Consider the following 21,451-nt stretch of genomic DNA (forward strand, 5'->3'; position numbering starts at 1 on the left):
CCTTGTTTTGGACTGCTGAGGCTCCACCAGTCTGATTTTGCTTTCAGTCCCTGAAGGCTCAAGGGACTGAAGAGAATAAATTTCAGCAAGTTCTTTCAGGTGTTTGCTTTCTGTTACACACTAGACAGCTTACCATCTTTCTTGTCCATAAGGATCTCTGTCACAATCACAAATCTTGCTTGCTTGCTTGTTCTAGAGAGCCAGTGATAGAGCAGGTATGAAGTGCTTCTTTAAATGTTCTAGTCAAAACCAAGTTAACAAATGTGCTAAGATTTGGTTTGATTTATAAGCATGTTTAAAGAAAACTATTTGCTGAAGTGGAAATATTAGTAATGATAGTCACAGTCACCTCTCTAGTATGGTAATCCTGTGTCATTCTTCAAAAGATGTAGGAGGAGACAGTTCATAGTAGATGCCTAAACCATTATGGAAGTTTGTGTGAGCAATTAATTTTCCCAAGGGGCCACATGAGAAATTGAAACTGTTGTGGAGGACCAAACCAATGTAAATTGATGTTCTCAAACTCAGTCACCTCAACTCCAGGTGAGGGGCAAGTGCTGCACAAATGAAAAAAAGTGCTTTGTCTCCTTGCCTTTCCACAATTGCCGACCAACTAAATGAGCACATAGTGGCTGGGCCGGATCTGTCTCGGCTTCTTCTCCTGCCCCCTATAGCATGCTGTTTTACATTTGATTTCTAGTTTACAATCGATTTCATGCGGACCAAACTAGGGCAGCCTAAGGGCTGTAAAATGCCCAAGTCTGGTATGAAGGATGGAAAATAGAAGCCCTCTACATGCAGACTTTCAACTTTAACAAACAACGTAGCACAAGAGGAAAGGGGCAATAGATAGATAGATAGATAGATAGATAGATAGATAGATAGATAGATAGATAGATAGATAGATAGATAGATAGATAGATAGATAGAATATCTTTATTGTTGTTCTGTATCTCATAACAAAATTAAGTGCTGTCCACAGTGCACACTACACACAAGTAAAAACCACAAGTAAAAACTGTTGTGACTCAGGGCCAGCCTGTGGGTCCGGCAGCCGGCTCAGATGTCTCGGATGACTCAGATGAGGGGGAGGAGGAGGGTGTGGAAGACGAACTGGCTGATGATGGCTTGGAGGCTTCGCAGAGCCCCCAGCCGGGGCCCTCTTCTCAGCTGCGTGAGCCCGATAGTGCGGAGGATGATGACCCACAGCTGGCCCTGTTCAAGGACGCCCGACGCAGGAGGCAGTCGAGCAGGAACAAACAGAGAAAGGCTGTGGGACTCCTCGGGAGGAGGCACAGGGAGGCCACGCCCTGAACTCTAAATAAAAGGAGTGTTTGGGGAAGGGCTGGTTGCTGAAAGCAACCCTTCCGTTTGAGGATTCAAGTTCCAGTGTTTTGTTTCTTGTTCTGTTGTTTGAGTAATAAATCTTGGCAGACGCTTTCCAGCCTCAGACGCTCTCCAGTCTCTACTGTTTGAACAGGGGTTTGCCTTATTGCAAGGCCGGTAGCAGGCTGGTTCAGAACAAAAACATACATTATATACATATATCCTACACATTCTATTTACCATTGCGCTGCCCCCAATACTGCACTTCAATTTAATTTAATTTAATTATGGGACTTGTATGCCGCCCTATCTCCCGAAGGACTCAGGGTGGCTAACAACAATAAAACAACAATAAAAACAATGAATACAAATATTAAAAGAGATTAAATTTTACAAAGCCCCACTAAAAACCAATAAAAATTAAAACAAAATTAAAAACCCCGTCGTCAATCCAGGTCGGCCAGTTGGAAAAGGTATGTCTTTAGGTCGCGACAAAAGGACCGGAGATCTGGGGCCGTCCTAAGTTCTTGGGGGAGCTGATTCCAAAGGGCAGGTGCCCCAACAGAGAAGGCCCTCCCCCTGGGGGTCGCCAGCCGACATTGTCTGGCCAACGGCACCCTGAGGAGACCCTCCCTGTGTGAGCGCACAGGGCAATGGGAAGTCGTTCCTGGCAGCAGACGGTCCTGTAAATATCCCGGGCCTAAGCCATGTAGGACTTTATAGGTAAGAACCAGCACCTTGAACCTCACCTGGAGGGCAACCGGCAACCAATGCAGCCCACGCAGGAGGAGTGTAATATGGGAGTATCGGGATGCTCCCACCACAACCCGCGCAGCTGCATTCTGCACCAGCTGAAGCCTCCGGGTGGTCTTCAAGGGCAGCCCCATGTAGAGAGCGTTGCAGTAATCTATACGGGAGGTAACGAGTGCATGAGTGACCGTACATAAGGCATCTCGGTCCAAATAGAGGTGCAACTGTTGCACTATACAGTAGTATTTAATATGGTTACTGCTCTAGGATAAAAACTATTTTTCAGCCTATTTGTCTTTGTTTTTATTATCCTGTACCATCTGCCAGATGATAATAGTTCAAAAAAAGAATGTCCGGGATGAGATGAGTCTTTAAGAATGTTTTGAGCTTTCCTAAGACAGCAGAACCTGTACAGTTCATCTGGGGGGGCAGCCAATAATCCTCTGGGCGATGGTAATGACCTTCTGGTCCTCGACTTACAACAGTTCATTTAGTGACTATTCAAAATTAGCCCTGAAAAAAATTACTTATGACCATAGTTTCATACTTACGACCATTGCAGCATCCCCATAGTCATGTGATAAATTCAGATTCTTGGCAACTTGTCATATTTATGATGGTTGCAGCGTCCCAGGCTCATACTTTTACGACTTTCTGGCAAGCAAAGTCAGTGGGGAAGCCTTATTCATTTAACAACCATGTTACTAAATTAACAACTGCAATGATTCACTTAACTGTGGCAAGGAAGGTTGTAAAATGGGATAAAACTCACTTAACAAATGTCTCAGCAACAGAAATTTTGGGCTCAGTTGTGGTCATAAGCTGAGGATACCTGTAAAAGAGGTAGAAGAAGCAAATCAGTTTGGGAAAGATTGAGCAAAAGAATCCTGCAAGCTGATATTGGATGAACTAAACAAGCACAGCATTAAACATATTATTCTATTAAGGTCACATCATTATCTGAAAGAAATCATGACCTTTTCTGCACAAAACTAATTCTGGCAGAGCATAGACATCATTCTCAAAATTACCAATAATTTTCCTGATTGTGGCAACACTGCCAATGCTCATTTATGATGCAACATAATGTATTAATGTATTTGATGTGTTGTTTGCTACAAAAACTATAAATACAACTTTTATGATTTCCTGAGATTATAGAATTCAGGGACAGCAAATGGACATTCCTACCTCCATTCATCTTCTCCTTTGGGCAGGCAGGCAGGCAGGCAGGCAGTTGTGTTGGGAGTTTCCCGATACTCCCATGTTACACCTCTGCTCCGCGAGCTGCATTGGCTTCCAGTTGTCTTCCGGGTGAGATTCAAGGTGCTGGTAATGACCTACAAAGCCCTACATGGCATGGGTCCGGAATACCTTACGCTCCCACAGAGAGGGCCTCCTCAGGGTGCCACCGGTCAAAGAATGTCGACTGGTGGCCCCCAGGGGGAGGGCGTTCTCTGTGGGCGCGCCGGATTTATGGAACCATCTTCCGGTTGAGCTCCGGATGGCGCCCGACCTCCGCTCCTTCCGGCGCGATCTAAAGACTTATCTCTTCGAACAAGCTGGCCTGGCCTGATGGGATGGGGTTGGGTTTTACTACTTTTTAATGTGTTTTAACCTATTGTAAGAGTTGTGGGCACTATGTTTAATCTCTTTTAATTTTTGTATCCTGTCTTTTAACATGTACTGCCCTGTTCACCGCCCTGAATCCTCCGGGAGAAGGGCAGTATACAAGTAAAATAAATAAATAAATAAATAAATAAATAAATATGGGAACGTAACTTCAGCACGTCCTTCCTGAATTAAATCTGCAGAGCATCTTTCCATTCTGTCTTTTAGAAATGTGGTACTCAGCAGAATAGAAAAACAACTTTGAGACACTATACTAGCACTATATTTAAGAATTCCCCATAGTGCTTCTTCCAATACTAAACATAATGAACATCTCATTTCATATTAATGTGTAGATCTTTCATTATAATTTAATGTATTGTGCCTTCTTTTTTTCATAAAAATGAAAGCAGAAGACTTAATTTATAAATTTATAATTTATAAATGAATGAATGAATGAATGAATGAATGAATGAATGAATGAATGAATGAATGAATGATTTCTCATTTCATTTTGTTTATCCTATTTCTTAACTGGACAGTGAGAGGGGATTTGCAGAAAGACAGGTTGCAGCCAAGAGATCCAGCAGAAACCCTGTTCCCAAGGTCCTCCCAGTATGATGGACTACAACTCCCATTATCCTCGGATATTTGCTTTTCTTAAGAAAAGACCATCCAAACGTATATCCAAATTCTCAACTCCAAAATTTAGCTTGCAGGAAATTATTCGTATGTAATCATAAATATTCATAGATCGGAATATAAATGGAAACTGTGATGCTCTGGCTGGCAATGCCAATAGTGAAGGCATTTAGCAAGATGGATGCAAAGCCAACTGAACTTGTTTCCACGTTAGGCCAAGTTAAATGGTGCTGTCCGTCTTTATGACTATTCCTTTGTGATGTATAATTCTTGGTGTCAAAGACTGAAGGTTAAAAAAAAACATCCTAAAAGATAATAGCACACCAAAGCTAGAAAGAAATTTGGGCAGAAATCATTCATCCCTGGATATAGTATATATCTATATATAGGTACAGATAATGTTGTCACCAATACTAATTCTTTGGCAACTTTATTTGTCCTGTCCTGATGTCTCAATGTCATTCTGAAACTGAATAGCTGGTGAAAAACATCTTGATCTCTCCTTTGGAATGAGGTAGTCCAGTTTAGAGATAGTTGAATGATAGCTATTAGAAGAAATAACTCTAAGAAAGTTTATATAGGGTATACTGCAAACTCCTATATACAAATGTGTACAACATGGAGTTTGTGAAGGTTCAACTATAGTTTTCAACGTGAGCAGAATAGCTATGTGTGTGTGTGAAAGTAATAGTATTAATGATATTTAAATTATTTAAATTAAATATTTTTGTCCTATCTATTTCTTCATCCTGGACTCATCTATTTTTAGAGCATAAGCTCAAACTCCAATTATGAACCCCCAATATGTAAAAGTTTGCTATGTAAAAGATTGCATGGGACAATATAAAGAAATAAGTCATAACTATTGCCATCACTAAAAAGTGAGAAATTGAAATTTGTCAATAGAACCTATCTATGGATAGCTCTAAAGAGGTTTTGGGATGAAAGAAGCTTTATATTACAGATTATCTGTGACCGTTTTTACCTCCTCTACTATCCATGGAGATTTATTTCCAATATCTATTAGCATTGGCTTCTCCAGAGAAGATTTTTCAGGTATTTTTCTAAGAAGGCCACTCAGATTAAATTAAAGGCAAAGTTGCCAATGGTATCAAACTGAGAATCTACAGGTAGTCCACAACTTACAATCACAATCGAGCCCAAAATTTATGTTGCTAAGTGAAACATTTGTTAAGTGAGTTTTGCTCTGTTTTACGACCTTTCTTGCCACAGTTGTTAAGTGAATCATTACAGTTGTTAAGTTTGTAACATGGTTGTTAAGTGAATCTGGCTTCCCCCTATGATTATGCTTGTCAGAAGGTCACAAAAGGTGATCACATGATGTCAGGACGTCGCAACTGTCATAAATATGAACCAGTTGCTAAGCATCCGAATTTTGATCACATGACCATAGGGATGCTGCAACGGTTGTGTGAAAAATGGTCGTAAGTCACTTTTTCCAGTGCCATTGTAACTTTTCAGTCACTAAATTAACTTTTGTAAGTCGAGGACTACCTGTACTTGAGGCTTCAGTCCCATTGAATTCAGTTTAATATATATTCAATTAATGTATCTGCTAACAGCATGTTCATGTGTATTAATTACAGGTAGTCCTCGACTTACAACAGTTCACTTAGTGACCGTTCAAAGTTACAACGGCACTGAAAAATGTGACTTATGACTGTTTTTCATAGTTATGACCTTTGCAGCATCCCCATGATCATGTGATCAAACTCATAGCATCCATTTGTTCACATCAGTTCCCTGTATTTCTTTGTCATTATCTAGTGGTACAGTGGTTAGACTGCAGTATTGCAAGCAAACGCAGCCTAGAGTTCGATCCTGACAGGGCTCAAGGTTGACTCAGCCTTCCATCCTTCCAATGAGGAGCCAAATTGTAGGTGAGAATATGCATATAATGTTCTACATTGTAAACCACCCAGAGAGTGCTGTAAGGCGCTATGAGGCAGTATATAAGCCTAAATGCTACTGCTATTGCTATTGGTTCTCCTTGGGCCTTTCCACACTGTACTATAGGATGCCATAGCATGTCACCTCAGCATATATCAGCAGGAAATGAAGCAAGTGAAGGAAACCTTTCTTCCGCCACTTTGACTACAGTGATAGTTGTGTGTTTTACCTACAACAGGCTTACCACAGACCCTGAGTGGTGGATTCCCTCCCTTCTTTACCCTAACTGGACCAGTAAAAAGAGAATAATGAAAATACCACACTTTCAGCATTATCTTGTCTTTGGGAAAATTGCAGAACTCTCATCAATTTCCACTGGTTAAACAAGGGAACTCCGATTTTCACTGCACGATCAATGAAAAATGTCTTGGGAAGGGCAGTGTCCAGTGTCCAGAGGAGACGAGCTGTTTCTGCCAATATACAGTAAACACTTGGACTGGCCAGCAATTGAACTGTACCATATCACTTGAGCTTGCAGAAGTCCTGAGATGCTACATGGTAGATTAAAAAATGCACTCTCTCAAAGTGCAGAGAGCCACATTGTATGTTCCTGCCCTTGAGAAGTTGCCAAGTGGCCTGGCTTTGAGGTGGGTCAAGCTAGTCCTGCAGATGATAATCAGCCATTCAAAATTCCATTTCATAAATATTGTGCTTCCATGGTGAAAGGATTTTCTGGTGACATCACCATTGCCCGGGGGACACCCAGTTGGGGGCTCCTTTTGTGTCCCCGTGAAGTTGCCCACCAAAGTGGTATCCATTAATCTACTCATGGTCTCCCGCTTTCAAACTGCTGGGTCAGCAGGAGCTGGAGTGTGCAACGGGAACTCACCCCATCCGGCAGCAGCAATGGGTCTCAAACATGAGCCTGATGATCAGCAGCCCAGCGTTCTAACCTCATGAGCCACTGCACTCCTCCAGAAATAAATTCATCCTTACCCTTCCCTGTCCAAGCCCAGCCTAGTTTGTCCTAGGTACTGCCTAATAAATACAAATGCAACCCTAGTAGCCCAGCTAAGATGGGAAAGGAGGAATACTGCTTACGATAAAAAATCAAAAAAGAAAACCAGTAAACATCATAATGTACTTCAAATGTTTTTTTAAAAAATAGAAGCTAATTAAGGATAAGTAGACTCAGTGAATCAGGGAAGACAAAGTAACAAGTAGTACGACTGAAAATATGAACATATGATGTAAAAGAAAGTGGAGAGAAGGGCAGAATTTGGATAAAGTAACTGCAGGTAAATCAAGCAAGAATGGGAATGGAAATGATAAAATAAATCAGATTACAGATAGTCCCCAATTTATAACCATTCAATGTTCAAAGTTACAACAGCACTGAAAAATAAACTTATTGATTGGTCCTCAAACTTATAACCATCACAGCATCCCAATGATCAAACTACAGATGCTTGGCTTCCAGGAATTATTTATGGTGGTTGCAGCATCCCAGGGTCATGTTATTGTCATTTGTGACTTTCCCAGCTGGCTTCCAATAAGCAAAGTAAATGGGGAAAGCCAGACTTGCTTAAGACTGCATGATTCACTTAATAACTGATGTGACTTGCTTAACAGCTGAGGCCAAAACGGTCATAAAATTGGGTGTGAGTCACTTAAAATCTGGTTTTCCCAGTTGCAATGTATGGCAGTGAAAGCTGGACCATAAGAAAGGCTGAGCGCCAAAGAATTGAGGCCTTTGAACTATGGTGCTGGAGAAGACTCTTGCAAGTCCCTTGGACTGCAAGGCGATCAAACCGGTCAGTCCTAGAGGAGATCAACCCTGACTGCTCTTTAGAAGGCCAGATCCTGAAGCTAAAACTCAAATACTTTGGTCACCTAATGAGAAGGAAGGACTCACTGGAGAAGAGCCTAATGCTGGGAAAGATTGAGGGCAAGAGAAGAAGGGGACGACAGAGAATGAGGTGGCTGGATGGAGTCACTGAAGCAGTAGGCATGAGCTTAAATGGACTCCAGAAGATGGTAGAGGACAGGAAGGCCTGGAGGAACGTTGTCCATGGGGTTGCGATGGGTCGGACACGACTTCGCAGCTAACAACACTTAAAACCTGCAATGCTTACCATTATAAACTCTGATCCTAATTGTGGGTCGTAAATGAAGGACTACCTGCTTTTCCAAGCATGTATGCATCAGACACTCTCTCTCTCTCTCTCTCTCTCTCTCTCTCTCTCTCTCTCTCTCTCTCTCTCTCTCTCTCTCTCTCTCTCTCTCTCTCTCTGTCTCTCTCTCTCTCTAACAGCCACCCGCTTACCCACAATCCAGAAAACCTTGTTCTATGTCAGATTCAGTGTTTCTGCTAAAATTTGCAGAGCAGAACCGAGCCATTTTCTTTAGGAAGGGAATTGACTGACTGACTCCCCATTGGGCTCAATTCCAATCTTTTCACAGCAGCTCTTGTCTTCACTGTTGCAGTGACTAATTAAGCTTTCCTAATGAGGAAAAAAAAAGTCCTTTCCACGTGGCATCACATTATTTCGTTGTCATTTTACAAGACCTTGAGCGTTAACCTGGCTTCTCATCATTGGCTCTCCATGAAGAAAAGCAAGCAAGCAGCTGAAAAATAACACTTCTTGGTTAACATGGCCTGGTACAAAGAAGCTGGCATTTAGTCTTGCATGCCATTTCCAGTCATCTCTGAAAAGAACTTGTGGCCCCTCTCTGAATGTGTCATTAAGCCTCTTTGAGTATCAGCAAGGAATGAACTGAATTCCTAGAAAAGGTAAGGCTAGCAGGGACTCATATAGCTGCCTAATTTTTTTTTTAAACTCTTTGCATTCCTAGTAACGCCACCATTTGTTTGAGTATCTTCAAGCCTTAAAGAGTGCCTTGGTAAGGCCACACTTGGAAAACTGCATCCAGTTTTGGTTACCACGATGTAAAAAAAAAAGATGTTGAGACAGTAGAAAGAGTGCAGAGAAGAGCAACAAAGATGATTAGGGGATTGGAGGCTAAAACATATAAAGAATAGATGCTGGAATTGGGTATTGGGTCTAGTTTAATGAAAAGGACGACTAGGGGTGACATGAAAGCAGTGTTCCAATATCTCAGGGGCTGCCACAAAGAAGAGGGAGTCAAACTATTCTCCAAAGCACCTGAAGGCAGGACAAGAAGCAATAGATGGAAACTAATCAAAAAGAGAAGCAACCTAGAACTAAGGAAAAAATTCCTGACTGTGAGAACAATTAATCAATGGAACAACTTGCCTCCAGAAGTTGTGAATGCTCCAACACTGGATGTTTTTAAGAAGAGATTGGACAACCATTTGTCTGAAATGGTATAGGGTTTGCTACCTGAGCAGGGGGTTGGACTAGACGACCTCCAAGGTCCCTTCCAAGTCTGTTATTGTATCTACGAATGCACAATGCTTAAAAACATGGGAATAGCTCCCCCCCCAAAAAAAAAAGACAGGCACTGATTTAACTGGATTAGAATCCTGAGCAAAAGTGAGAATTGGTCCCTTCTTGAGATCTTAGTCCTTATGGTCATCTAGATGTTGCTGAACAACTACCCTGAGTAGCTCCAGGCAAGGTGATAATGTTAAGGGGAAAAGGGAATTTTAGTTCAGGAAAGGAATTCTCATCTCTTTTATAAATAAAAACTGCAGAGAGGTTAGTGCTGCATATAACAAGAACAGGGCCCTCTGGGGGTCAACATGCCTTTTAAATTTCTGAAACCATGCACATTAAAGTGCATGGATTGTGGTCTGCTTTGCCTCCAAACGGAGCAGCATAAAAGGTTTTCCACAGTGTCATTACACTCTGCTTGTCATCTATACTTTACTGTAGTCAATGCATGCATAATACATATATTTCATCAGTGCAAGATGTTTGCCCTATGCTTTTACAGCTACAGATGCGGCTGTTATTTGCATAATATCTCAACCTTTACCTCTATATGACACGGCAGGAAGGCAGTATGAAACCAAGATAACTGTCATTCAGGCTTACAGCCTTATTTCTTTCCTCGGTAACCACTACAAACTTAATGCTTTCAAAAAGAGACTGGACTGCCATCTGTCAGAAATGCTGTAGGGTCTCCTACTTGAGTGGTGTGTTTGTGTGTGTGTGTGTGTGTGTGTGTGTGTGTGTGTACTAGATGACCTACCAGGTCCCTTCTAACTTCTATTCTATTCTATTCTATTCTATTCTATTCTATTCTATTCTATTCTATTCTATTCTATTCTATTCTATTCTATTCTAATGCTATAGTTTGAACACTCAGTCAGCTGAGTGAGGACCCAGTCAATAAAACTCAATCCAGCTGAGTTTCCACTAGTCCTTAGAAAATCTTAGTTTTGACCTTATTTCTCAATCTAAGCATTGAGGATACTTCCTGGCTAAGCTTCTGCCCCCTTTTTTCTTCTATCTTCACTTTCTTTCCTTCCACCTGGTTCATCTACATAACTCCTGTTCTTGGCATTCACCCTTAAATGATAAAGCCCTGCTGACAAACTTGTGACCAACTAGAATGGCACCTAATTCATCCCATTCCCTCTGACTCTCACTTTACTCCAACTGGATTCCTACTCTTGTAAAGCAAAGCAAGCATTTGGAATGTTTGACGACATAGTCCCAGTCCCAGCCAGAATGGAGATATGCTCCAAAATTTGAAAAAGCCATATTAAAGTGAGGATTCTGAAAAGTGAGTTTCTGTATATTCTAATTATGATAGTAGTATATGCTTGTTTCCTGATAGGAAAGTATTTATTTATTCTTCCTGAATGCTGGAGTATGTATGAACATTTATCTGTTTTTGTGGACAGGGTGCCATCTTGTGGGAAATTCACACACTACAAAAAGTGACTTGCTGCCAAATTAATGCTGACTTTGCCAGAGGTCCCTTTTAAAAAATTGTGCTTTCAGGGGCTAATATTATCCTCCAAACTGTTTTTTATTATCCTCCTATGCAAATCACTTTGAACGTTAATGGAGTTTGTTCACTAACTGGACCAGGTGGAAACTCTCGCTGTGTTCAAAAACCTCAGCATACAAATTAGTTCCTTTGACTAAACACCTGAATTAAATTGCCAGAACATCCATGATTTTGCAAAGGGCAAATGTGATCTGGCTTTTGGCCTCATTAGACAAACTAGTCACTCTGATGCTACTATAATTTGCCTTGATATATAATTTCCCTAACTGAAGAATCTAATCATTTCTTTTAACATCTACACTTCTGCTGCCTCATTATAAAACCTGTATCTCTCACTACATAGTCAAAATTTCAGATAGCTGGGGAGGAATCTTTCCTATCTATAATATCCCAATTGGTATGATACAGTTGGGAAGAAATTTCAGTTTCAAAAATGTTACAAAGATCAAATAAGTTCTGAACTGAAAATTCATCAGGAATAGCAGAAGTAAATTAAGCACTGTTTAGTGAGGAATCAAAGATATTTTTTCCGTTGCTGGATAAATTAAATAAATAGTGTAGCAGAGCATGGATCTTGTCATTAATGTGAGAGGCAGTGCTGCCATGACCCTAGACTTCTGAAATATAGATGCAACAGTGTTGAACAAAAGTGCTGAACAAAAGTCTTGAGCAAAATTGCCCTTTCTGACCATTTAACTGGTGTGTGTGTGTGTGTCTGTGTCTGTGTGTCTGTGTGTGTGTTGCTCTGATTTACCAAGGAATATATTGAGGATATGAAATATCAGACCTTGGAAAAGGCGACTGACTTTCAATTATAAAGGAAATGAGTTGTCTTGATTCACTGTATTCAGATTTCAGACCTAGCCTGTACAATAGAATCTGCACTAGTAACTCATCAATAAGCTCAACTATGACTGGATCAGGAAAATGCAGCTTTTTTAGTCCTATTAGATTACCTGGAGAAGCTTTTGAGTTATGAGATTCCTATGGAGCACCCCCAAGTCTTGGGGCTTGCAGGCATTGTAAAACATTGGTTCTATTCCTCCTCTGAAGGCAGTTCCAGTCAATAAAAGATGGCAGATGAGCGGTTGAGCCCTTTGTCACTCCTCTCGGATATTATTTAACAACTATATGAAGCCACTGGAGAAGATTGTCCATCATTTGCAGCAAAGTATCATCAATATTCAGATGAAATCCAGTTAGATAGTATCACTGTGTACCAGGCAGGCGATGCAGGAGGTGTCTTGATATAGCCTTAATCCAGAGGGTATAAAGGATTGAATGGGAACAAAGCCCAAGGAAATGGTTGTTGATTTAGAAACTATCTACTTTGTCTTGGGATTCCTGCTTTGATTCTTGATGGGGCTGGCACTTGAAGTTCTGCAGTAGGATGGTGCGGTGGCTTAGTGCGGTATTGCAGGCTAACTCTGCCCATAGCCAGGAGTTCAATCCTGATGGGGCTCAAGGTTGACTCAACTTTCTATCCTTATGAGATGGGTGTTGGGGGCAATAGGCAAATAATGCTGACACTGTAAACTTCCCAGAGAGTGCTGTAAAGCGCTATGGGGTGATATATAAGTCTAAACACTATTGCCATGGGGTCTCATGGGTGGACTCAGGGCTCCTACTCCACTGGCAAATGAAACAGTGGCCTGAGGAGCTTTTGCCCAGCTTCAAGCAGTCCACAAGCCCTTCTTAGAGTTGGGATCCTGGCAATTATCATTCAATCCTGTGGGTTAAGGTGGGTGAGGAGCATAGTAGCTAAGCCCTTGCTGATTGGACCCTCTTTGCTTTTAAACTGCCAGAGGCTGCTGGAAAAAGCTACAATACTGTGAGTTGAGGTGGGTGAGGAGCATAACTAAAAATCAAAAATAGTGGTGGTACATTCAGGGCAAGTGCATCTGAGATTCATTTCATCTCAGCATGTCTGGCTTAGTTCAGTGCGACACTTGTCCTATCTGTACACAAATCACTAGTCTACAAGGACAGATTATTTATCCAGGGTCTGTAATCTGTGATCTTCAGGCAGAAATTAGGTGTTCAGCTCAGCCCTTCTACTCTACTGAGCCTCCGCACTATCAGCCCCCTCTACCACAAAGATCCTGCAGGAGAAGGGCAGTGTGGACAACCGTAGGATCTGGCAGGGTGAGAGCTGTGAACCATAAACCCAAAGCTTTCACTGTGTCCCTGCATAACAGATACAGTCCCCTTGCTGACCTTAATAGGGACATTAAGGAAACAGGTCAAGATAGTTGTGATGATAACTCAAATAAGCAGGGGCCCATGGTCCGAGATGAACTTGTTTTTGACAGGGAGAAGTGTGAATCAGGTATTACACATCAGTCATGCAAGAAAAGAAAGGTACCCAAAAAGAGAAACCACCTTCTGGTTGGTGATTCAACTATAAGGGATGTAAATTTTGGAAAGGATACAGAGGTTTCAAAAGAGGTCAGGTGTCTTCCAGGTGCTACTGCCAGTAGGGACAAGAACTGTGTTTTCAAAATAGTCAACAATGCCAGCAATGACTGTGATATGGATGCTATTGTACATCTTGGCACTAACAATCTGTCCGAAAAGGATGTACTCTGTGTGCAGAATGATTTCCAGAGCTTGGGACAGGAACTCAGCAGAATAGGCTGTAGGGTCACTTTTCCAGAGGTCTTACCAGTGTATAAAGAGCAAAATGGAAAAGGCCAGCGTATAGCAGAATTTAATATGGGGCTAAAGGAGTGGTGTAAAGGAGAAGGCTTTGGTTATATTAGTCATGATGTCTGTAGCTGGTCCAATGAAAAAATGTACAAAAGAGATGGTCTGCATCCATCCAAGAAAGGGACTGAGTTACTTGGCAATAAATTCACAGCTTTTCTGGAGGAACATTTAAACTAAACAACGGGGACAGTAAGTTAATTGATACAGAACATCACTGTCCCCAGCAATCTGAGAAAATAGGGGAAGTCAGGCACCACACAAGTTATGTAGCAAGTAAACACAGGGTCAGTCATAAAGGACTCAAATGTCTATACACCAATGCGCAGCATATGAACAGTAAGCAGGGTGAACTAGAAATTCAGGTAAATGAGGGCGGATATGATATTGTTGCCATTACGGAAACATGGTGGGACAAAACCCACAAATGGAACACACAGCTAGAGGGATTTAAATTATTTAAAAGAAACAGACTAAACAAAAGAGGAGGTGGAGTTGCTCTCTATATAAGAAATAACTTTATGCAGGGCTTTTTTTATCATAGAACGTTCAGAACGGAGTTCCGGCACCTTTTTTGGATGGAACCTTGTAGGGTAGGCAAGGTGGGTTGTATGACATGTGTGAGTTCCGGCACCTTTTTCTTTTACAAAAAAAGCACTGACTTTATGTCTACAGAAATAGAGCACAACAATGATGAAAACTGTAAACTTGAATGCATTTGGGTCAATATAAAGGGGGGGGGGAAATGACATTGCCATAGGTGTATACTATAGGCTGCCCAACCAAGCAGAGGAAATAGATGATCTTTTTGCTAGTCAGCTAACTAAGGTATGTAGGAAGCACATCACAATAGTAATGGGGGACTTTAATTACCCTGATATCAACTGGGAGACAAACTCTGCACCAAGTGGAAGATCAAACAGATTCCTGACAAACCTAGCAGACAACTTTCTCTCCCAAAAAGTAGAGAAGGGAACTAGGGGATTAGCCATATTGGATTTAATTCTCACTAACAGAGATGAAATGATAGAAAGTGTCAAAGCCACAGGAACCTTGGTGGGAAGTGATCATGCAATATTGGAATTCAACATTCTGGAAGCACAAGCAATAGAACACAGCCAAACTAGAGTCTTGGACTTGAAAAGAGCTAATTTCAATAAACTTAGAGAGACCTTGGGAAGAATTCCATGGATGAGAATCCTAAAGGGGAAAACAACTCAAGAAGCTTGGGAAATTTTGAAAAGTGAGATAATAAAGGCCCAGTCTAGCACAATACCAACAAAGAAGAAAAACAACAGCTCTCAAAAGAAACCAGCATGGCTGCATAAAGAACTCTCTGATAAATTGAAAGATAAAAAGGACAAGTATAAGAAGTAGAAAGAGGGGCACATAACTAAAGCTGAATATCAGCAAATAGCCTGTGCCTGCAAAGATGAAGTGAGGGAAGCTAAGGCTCAAAATGAACTAAGGCTTGTGACCAAAGTCAAAAATAACAAAAAAAAAGCTTCTTTCAACATATAAAAAACAAGAAAAAAGTTAAGGAAATGATTGGTCCATTAGTGGGGGAAAATGGCAAGAAGGTGACAAGCAACAGGGAAAAAGCAGAACTATTTAACTAGTTTTTTGCATCAGTCTTTACACAAAGGGAAAAAACAGTCCAACCTACCAAAACCAGTGCCATAAAAAACAGAATAGAAACGCAAGTTAAGATAGGCAAGAAAATGGTAAGTGAGCATCTGTCCAGCCTAGACAAGTTCAAATCACCAGGACCAGATGGATTACACCCCAAAGTTCTCAAGGAACTGGCAGACGTGATCTCAGAACCACTGAACTATATTTTTCAAAAATCCTGGAACACTGAGGAACTACCAGAGGACTGGAAGAGAGCTGATGTAGTTCCCATCTTCAAAAAAGGGGAAAAAATAGATCCAGGAAACTACAGACCTATTGGCCTGACCTCAATACCTGGGAAGATTCTGGAAAAGATAATCAAACAACAAATCAGCGAACACCTTGAGTCATCACTAAAAGTCAACATGGGTTTGTCAAAAACAGATCATGCCAGACAAATCTTATTACATTCTTTGACCAAGTGACAAAATTAGTGGACCAGAGGAATGCTGTAGATGTAATTTACTTGGACTTCAGTAAGGCATTTGATAAAGTAGATCACAACCTACTCCTTGATAAGATAGAAAAATGTGGGTTAGACAGCATCACCACAAGATGGATTCGTAGCTGGCTGACAGGCTGTACTCAGCATGTGGTCCTCAATGGAACCGCATCTACATGGAGGGAAGTGTGTAGTAGGGTGCCCCAGGGCTGTGTTCTAGGCCCAGTGCTCTTCAACATCTTCATCAATGATTTGAATGAGGGGATAGATGGGGAACTCATCAAATTTGCAGACGACACCAAGCTGGCAGGAATAGTCAATACTCCAGAAGATAGGCTTAAAATACAGGAGGATATGGACAGACTCGAACACTGGGCGCTATCTATCAAAATGAAATTCAATGGTGAAAAAAGTAAGGTTCTACATTTAGGCAGAAAAAATCAAATGCACAGGTATAGTATAGGTGGTACCTTGCTCAATAGTAGTAACTGTGAGAGGGATCTTGGAGTCCTAGTAGACAACCACTTCAATATGAGCCAGCAGTGTGCTGCAGCTGCCAAAAAAGCCAACACAGTGCTAGGCTGCATTAACAGAGGGATAGAATCAAGATCACATGAAGTACTAATACCACTTTACAATGCCTTGGTAAGACCACACCTGGAATACTGCATCCAGTATTGGTCACCACAATGTGAAAAAGATGTTGAGACTCTAGAAAGGGTACAGAGAAGGGCAACAAAGATGATTGGGTGAGTGGAGGCTAAAACATATAGAGAACGGTTCCTGGAATTGGGTATGTGTAGTTTAACAAAGAGAAGGGTGAGGGGTGACATGATAGCAGTGTTCCGATATCTCAGGGACTGCCACAAAGAAGAGGGAGTCAAGCTATTCTCCAAAGCACCTGAAAGCAAGACAAGAAGCAACGGATGGAAACTAGTCAAGCAGAGAAGCAACCTAGAACTAAGGAGAAACTTCCTGACAGTTAGAACAATTAACCAGTGGAACAACCTGCCTCCAGAAGTGGTGAATGCTCCAACACTGGAAGTTTTTAAGAGGAGACTGGACAGCCATTTGCCTGAAATGGTATAGGGTTTCCTGCCTGAGCAGGGGGTTGGACTAGATGACCTCCAAGGTCCCTTCCAACTTACTTATTATTATTACATCGTATCAATCCTGTGAGATAAGTCAGGTCAGGAAACTGACTCCACAAATCTGACTGAAAGCATATTTTATTGAGAAAGGCAAAAGTGACACACAAGTCTGAACGCTTGATTGAGTTGTCCCCTCTTTCCCTCTTACACTATAGAGAATTAGGGAGCAGTCGTCCAGAACTCCTTTCTCACATTTTAGCTGTTGCCTGGCTTAACAAACACTTTTGTTTATGTAACCATCTGCTTAACTTCCCCCAACATCATCTCTGTGGCTCTCCACATGTGCTCATTATTTTGACATTGATTGTAAGAAGCTCTATATGAGGCTGCCCCTAAAGACCATCTAAAACTGCAGTTGCTACAAAATGCAGCAACTCATATGCTGGCAAGTGGGAGTCATTTCAGCTTTGTTAGAGCCACACTGTGAATGGTACATAAGTTGCGAGTAGGTTTTTGTATGCAATCCAGGGAGCTGATTTTAATCTATATAGCCTTTTAATAACTAAGACATAAGTTACCATACCACCTGTCTGATTAGAACAAACAGGTGGTATGGTAACTGGCTGGGGAATTCTGGGAGTTGAAGTCCACAAGTCTTAAAGTGGCCAAGTTTGAGGATCCCTGGATTAGAACATCCTGCCCAGAGTCCCTGGGAATTTAGTGCAAAATAAATTTAATAAATTACCATCCCAGGGTAGAGGTGGAAAAATGCTTTGGCTTCTTTGCCTGAAAGAGGTTAGGAGACTGGGAATCCATTACCCTTTTCAAATAGGCTGTTCCCAAAATCTGAATAACTCCTGTGCTGTTAAAGTTTTTTGACGTTCTGAAAGCTGCTAAAACTTTGCACATGGACTATGAATCTACAGATCAGGTTGCTTTTAACCCTGTCTTATGTATATGTTATTGTAAAGTTGATGGTAGTTTACTGCATCATAATTTAATTTTCAGTCTCCTTTTATCATTTGGGACCTGTTTTCATTTACTGTTAAATGTACTATTGTTAAAGTATTTGAAATGTGTGGACTATGAATCATATGAGTACATATAAGTGTGAGTCAGTTGCTGTTTAGAACAAATGAGCATTGACTAAAACAAAGACTTTAAACAGAAGTACGTTAAAGTGCATTACAGTTCAATTGATTTAAATAACACACATTTAAAGCAGGTGCTTACAATCAATAGAATACAAAGCATGCCTTTGTTTGGGCTTATTGCAACAGCAACTCTCTACATTTGTGATGCTCTGATGCTAGTAAGAGCAAATGACATGGCTCAAGCAAATGCATTTATCTTGTACCCAGCCCAGAACATTGCATAGTACTTAGAAAAGTATTTCTTAACCCTGACAACTTTAAGATGTATAGACTTCAACTCCCAGAATTCCCCAACCAGCATGCTGGCTAGAAAATTCTGGAAGCTGAAACCCAGATATCTTAAAGTTGCCAAGGTTGAGAAACATTGAATTAGGGCGAGCAAGCCCTCATTCTCACTAGCCATGTAAAGCAAAGCAAGCTATAAGATCAGCTGTATCAATCATATAGTTGACAAAACACAAATCTCTATGCACTCTTGTACAAATCAAATTGGGATGGGCTCTGGAACAAGTGACTTCCTATGTGAGTTCTAAAACTTTTTGAGCTGCTTGTATGCAAGCACTGAAATATATGGGCTAAAGTCACACTGAGCCGTGATGGCGCAGTGGTTAGAATGCAGTATTGCAGGCTAACTCTGCCCCACAGTCTGGAGTTCGATCCTGACTGGCAAAGGTTGACTCAAACTTCCATTCTTACAAGGTTGATAAAATGAGGACCCAGATTCTTGGGAGCAATATGTGACGTCCAGAGAGTGCTGTAAAGCACTATGATGTGGTATACAAGTCTAAGTGCTATTGGTATTGATATAATTTGATAAGTGCTGGCCTAACTACTACTGTTTATATGAAATTGTTAGTTATCACTGAGGCAGTTTTTTGGTATTCAAAAGATCACTGTTTTTAAAAATATAGCTTTATTTTGATCTATGAATCCAGCCAATGGATATGAACCACGTAAAATTACATTTGACCATTGAATTCAGCCAGATTTTTTTTTATTCATCCAATTTATGTGGTGGCCCAACTCAGAGAATGGAGTAGAAGAGTTAATATAGGAGGTGTTAAATTAAATCCCATTCATTTCAACATTATTTGACTCAATCTGGATACAACCCATTATATCCGAGTTAAGACTATTTGAGCATCAGCAATTTCAATGAAACATGAGCACTAGATATTGTGGCCATTATATAAACTTTATATTTTAATAGTTTAAACATATTTCTCACTTTTATATTTAGCATTGGAATGCTAAGTGGTTTCACACAACTTCTTGAATGGTTCCAGTGTGGACTTCTGTCTGGCCATTTATAATACTCATTGTGATAGTTATCATTCATGCAGTCATCTAATGATATCAGTACAAGTGGTCCCTGACTTGTGACCACAATTGAGCCCAAAATTTCTGTTGCTAAGTGAGACATTTGTTAAGTGAGGTCTGCCCTATTTTACGACTCTGCTTGCTATAGCTGTTAAGTGAATCACTGCAGTTGTTAAGTTAGTAACATGGTTCTTAAATGAATCTGGCTTCCCCATGGACTTTGCTTGTCGGAAGATTACAAAAGAGGACACGGCAACCGTCATAAATGTGAGTCAGTTGCAAACCATCTGAATCTTGATCACCTGACTGTGAGGATGCTGCAATGGTTTTGTGACAGTCATAAGTCACTTTTTCCAGGGATGTTGATGCTTCAAATGGTCACTAAATGAACTGTTGTAAATTGAGGACTACCTGAATTATTATACTTAAACAGGCCTGGATTATAGCTGATGCAACCTGGTTACTGGCATCAGGAATATTTTCACATGTATGAGATCTTTTGGTGTCAGGGACCATACAGCTGTATAAATCTTCTATGGCTCTTGAAGACATTCATGACTCTGTGATTTCTCTCCAAGGATCCTAGAACTTCAGCAGAATGGACACATGGATCTCCTGAAGCATAAGTGGTGGCCAAAGAATTCCCAGTGTGATCTGCACTCCTCTATGGACCCCAAACATAAAGGGGGAGCCTTGGACATAAAAAGCTTTGCAGGTGTCTTTTGCATACTGGCAGCTGGGATTGTTCTCTCCTGCTTAATTGCCATGTTGGAAACATGGTGGAATAAAAGAAAAGGCTCCCAGGTTCCTTCAAAAGAGGTATGAGATCCTTCCATTTCATCATAGCACTAGAGGTGAGAAGGAAAATGCATCTTCTGCTATGTTTTAATGGCATTTTAATCACCATTTGTGAACCGTTTGTCTCTGGGGGGGGGAAAACATCGAGAAAGAAATAATATAATGTTGTACTTATGAATACTTATTCTAATTAATTTCCGTGGGACTTACTATCACATATCTTGTTCACGACCATTTAGTGAATAATAATTGGCTTTCCTATTATTTATAAAGTATCAGCAATTAAGTATTTTATTATTAATCTGGATAAGATCTGTCTTCTACCAACGTACGATACAGCCTGATCCTACATTCGAAAGAAAATTCTGCTAATTCCACAGGGCTTACATCTAGGACTGCATCCTTAATTGGCTTAACTGAATTTTATCTTTAGTTGATTAAAGCAGGATCAAATGTTAATCAGTTTTGACTTCTGGTAAGGTTTTAGTTCCCTGTTTCATAAGATGTGAACAAGAAAAGATGTTATATACATTTCCTTGCAATCAGCTACATTTTGAGGTTTTGTTCTCTTTCTTTCTTTGATGATCTGCAACTGATCAATCAAAAGTTAAATTCAGTGATCTGACTAACTGATCAAATGGCAGATAATTATTAGAATTACTTTAGTCAGTTGACATTTCTGTCAATCATTTCCCCGATGTTTAAATGCAAAATTCTGCCTTAAATTGTCCTATAAAATTTTTCAAGCATTTTTTTTCAAGCAAAATTTTAAGCATTTTCAGGTAAAGTTATGTTCAGATTAGTGGGAACCCAATTCTCTTTAGATTTAATCATTAGATTTCTAGTTTTTTGCAACTGTTGACTATATACAGTTTCTTAGATGCATATTTAAGGAAAAATTATCAGTTTTGAGCAAGGGCCAGGATCATGTGCTTAAACAAACCTCCTCCTCTTGAACTGGAGATCTCCAATCCCTGCCTTGCAAAAAACTTTAAATTTCCTCTGTTTCCAAATAAGGTTTTAATAAAGAATGAAAACTGGCTAAGAAAGGCACACTTGAAGCATCTACTATATTGTAGAAG

At 40.5% G+C, this 21,451-nt stretch overlaps 1 protein-coding gene across 2 annotated transcripts in view; it reads left to right on the top strand.

The window, feature by feature from the left end:
- GRID2 (glutamate ionotropic receptor delta type subunit 2) overlaps nt 1–21,451 on the top strand; it is a 1,115,417-nt gene that overhangs the window by 1,083,298 nt on the left and 10,668 nt on the right. The window contains exon 15 of one of the 2 annotated variants that reach the window (XM_081332056.1): nt 20,150–20,390. In XM_081332056.1, the coding sequence (XP_081188182.1) occupies nt 20,150–20,390 (241 nt within the window). Of the gene's footprint in view, nt 1–20,149; nt 20,426–21,451 lie in introns of both variants that reach the window. The other variant, XM_081332057.1, reaches the window with a different exon arrangement.

This window comes from Vipera berus, assembly GCF_964194415.1.
Source record: "Vipera berus genome assembly, chromosome: 7".
In the NCBI taxonomy this organism is placed as follows: domain Eukaryota; kingdom Metazoa; phylum Chordata; class Lepidosauria; order Squamata; family Viperidae; genus Vipera; species Vipera berus.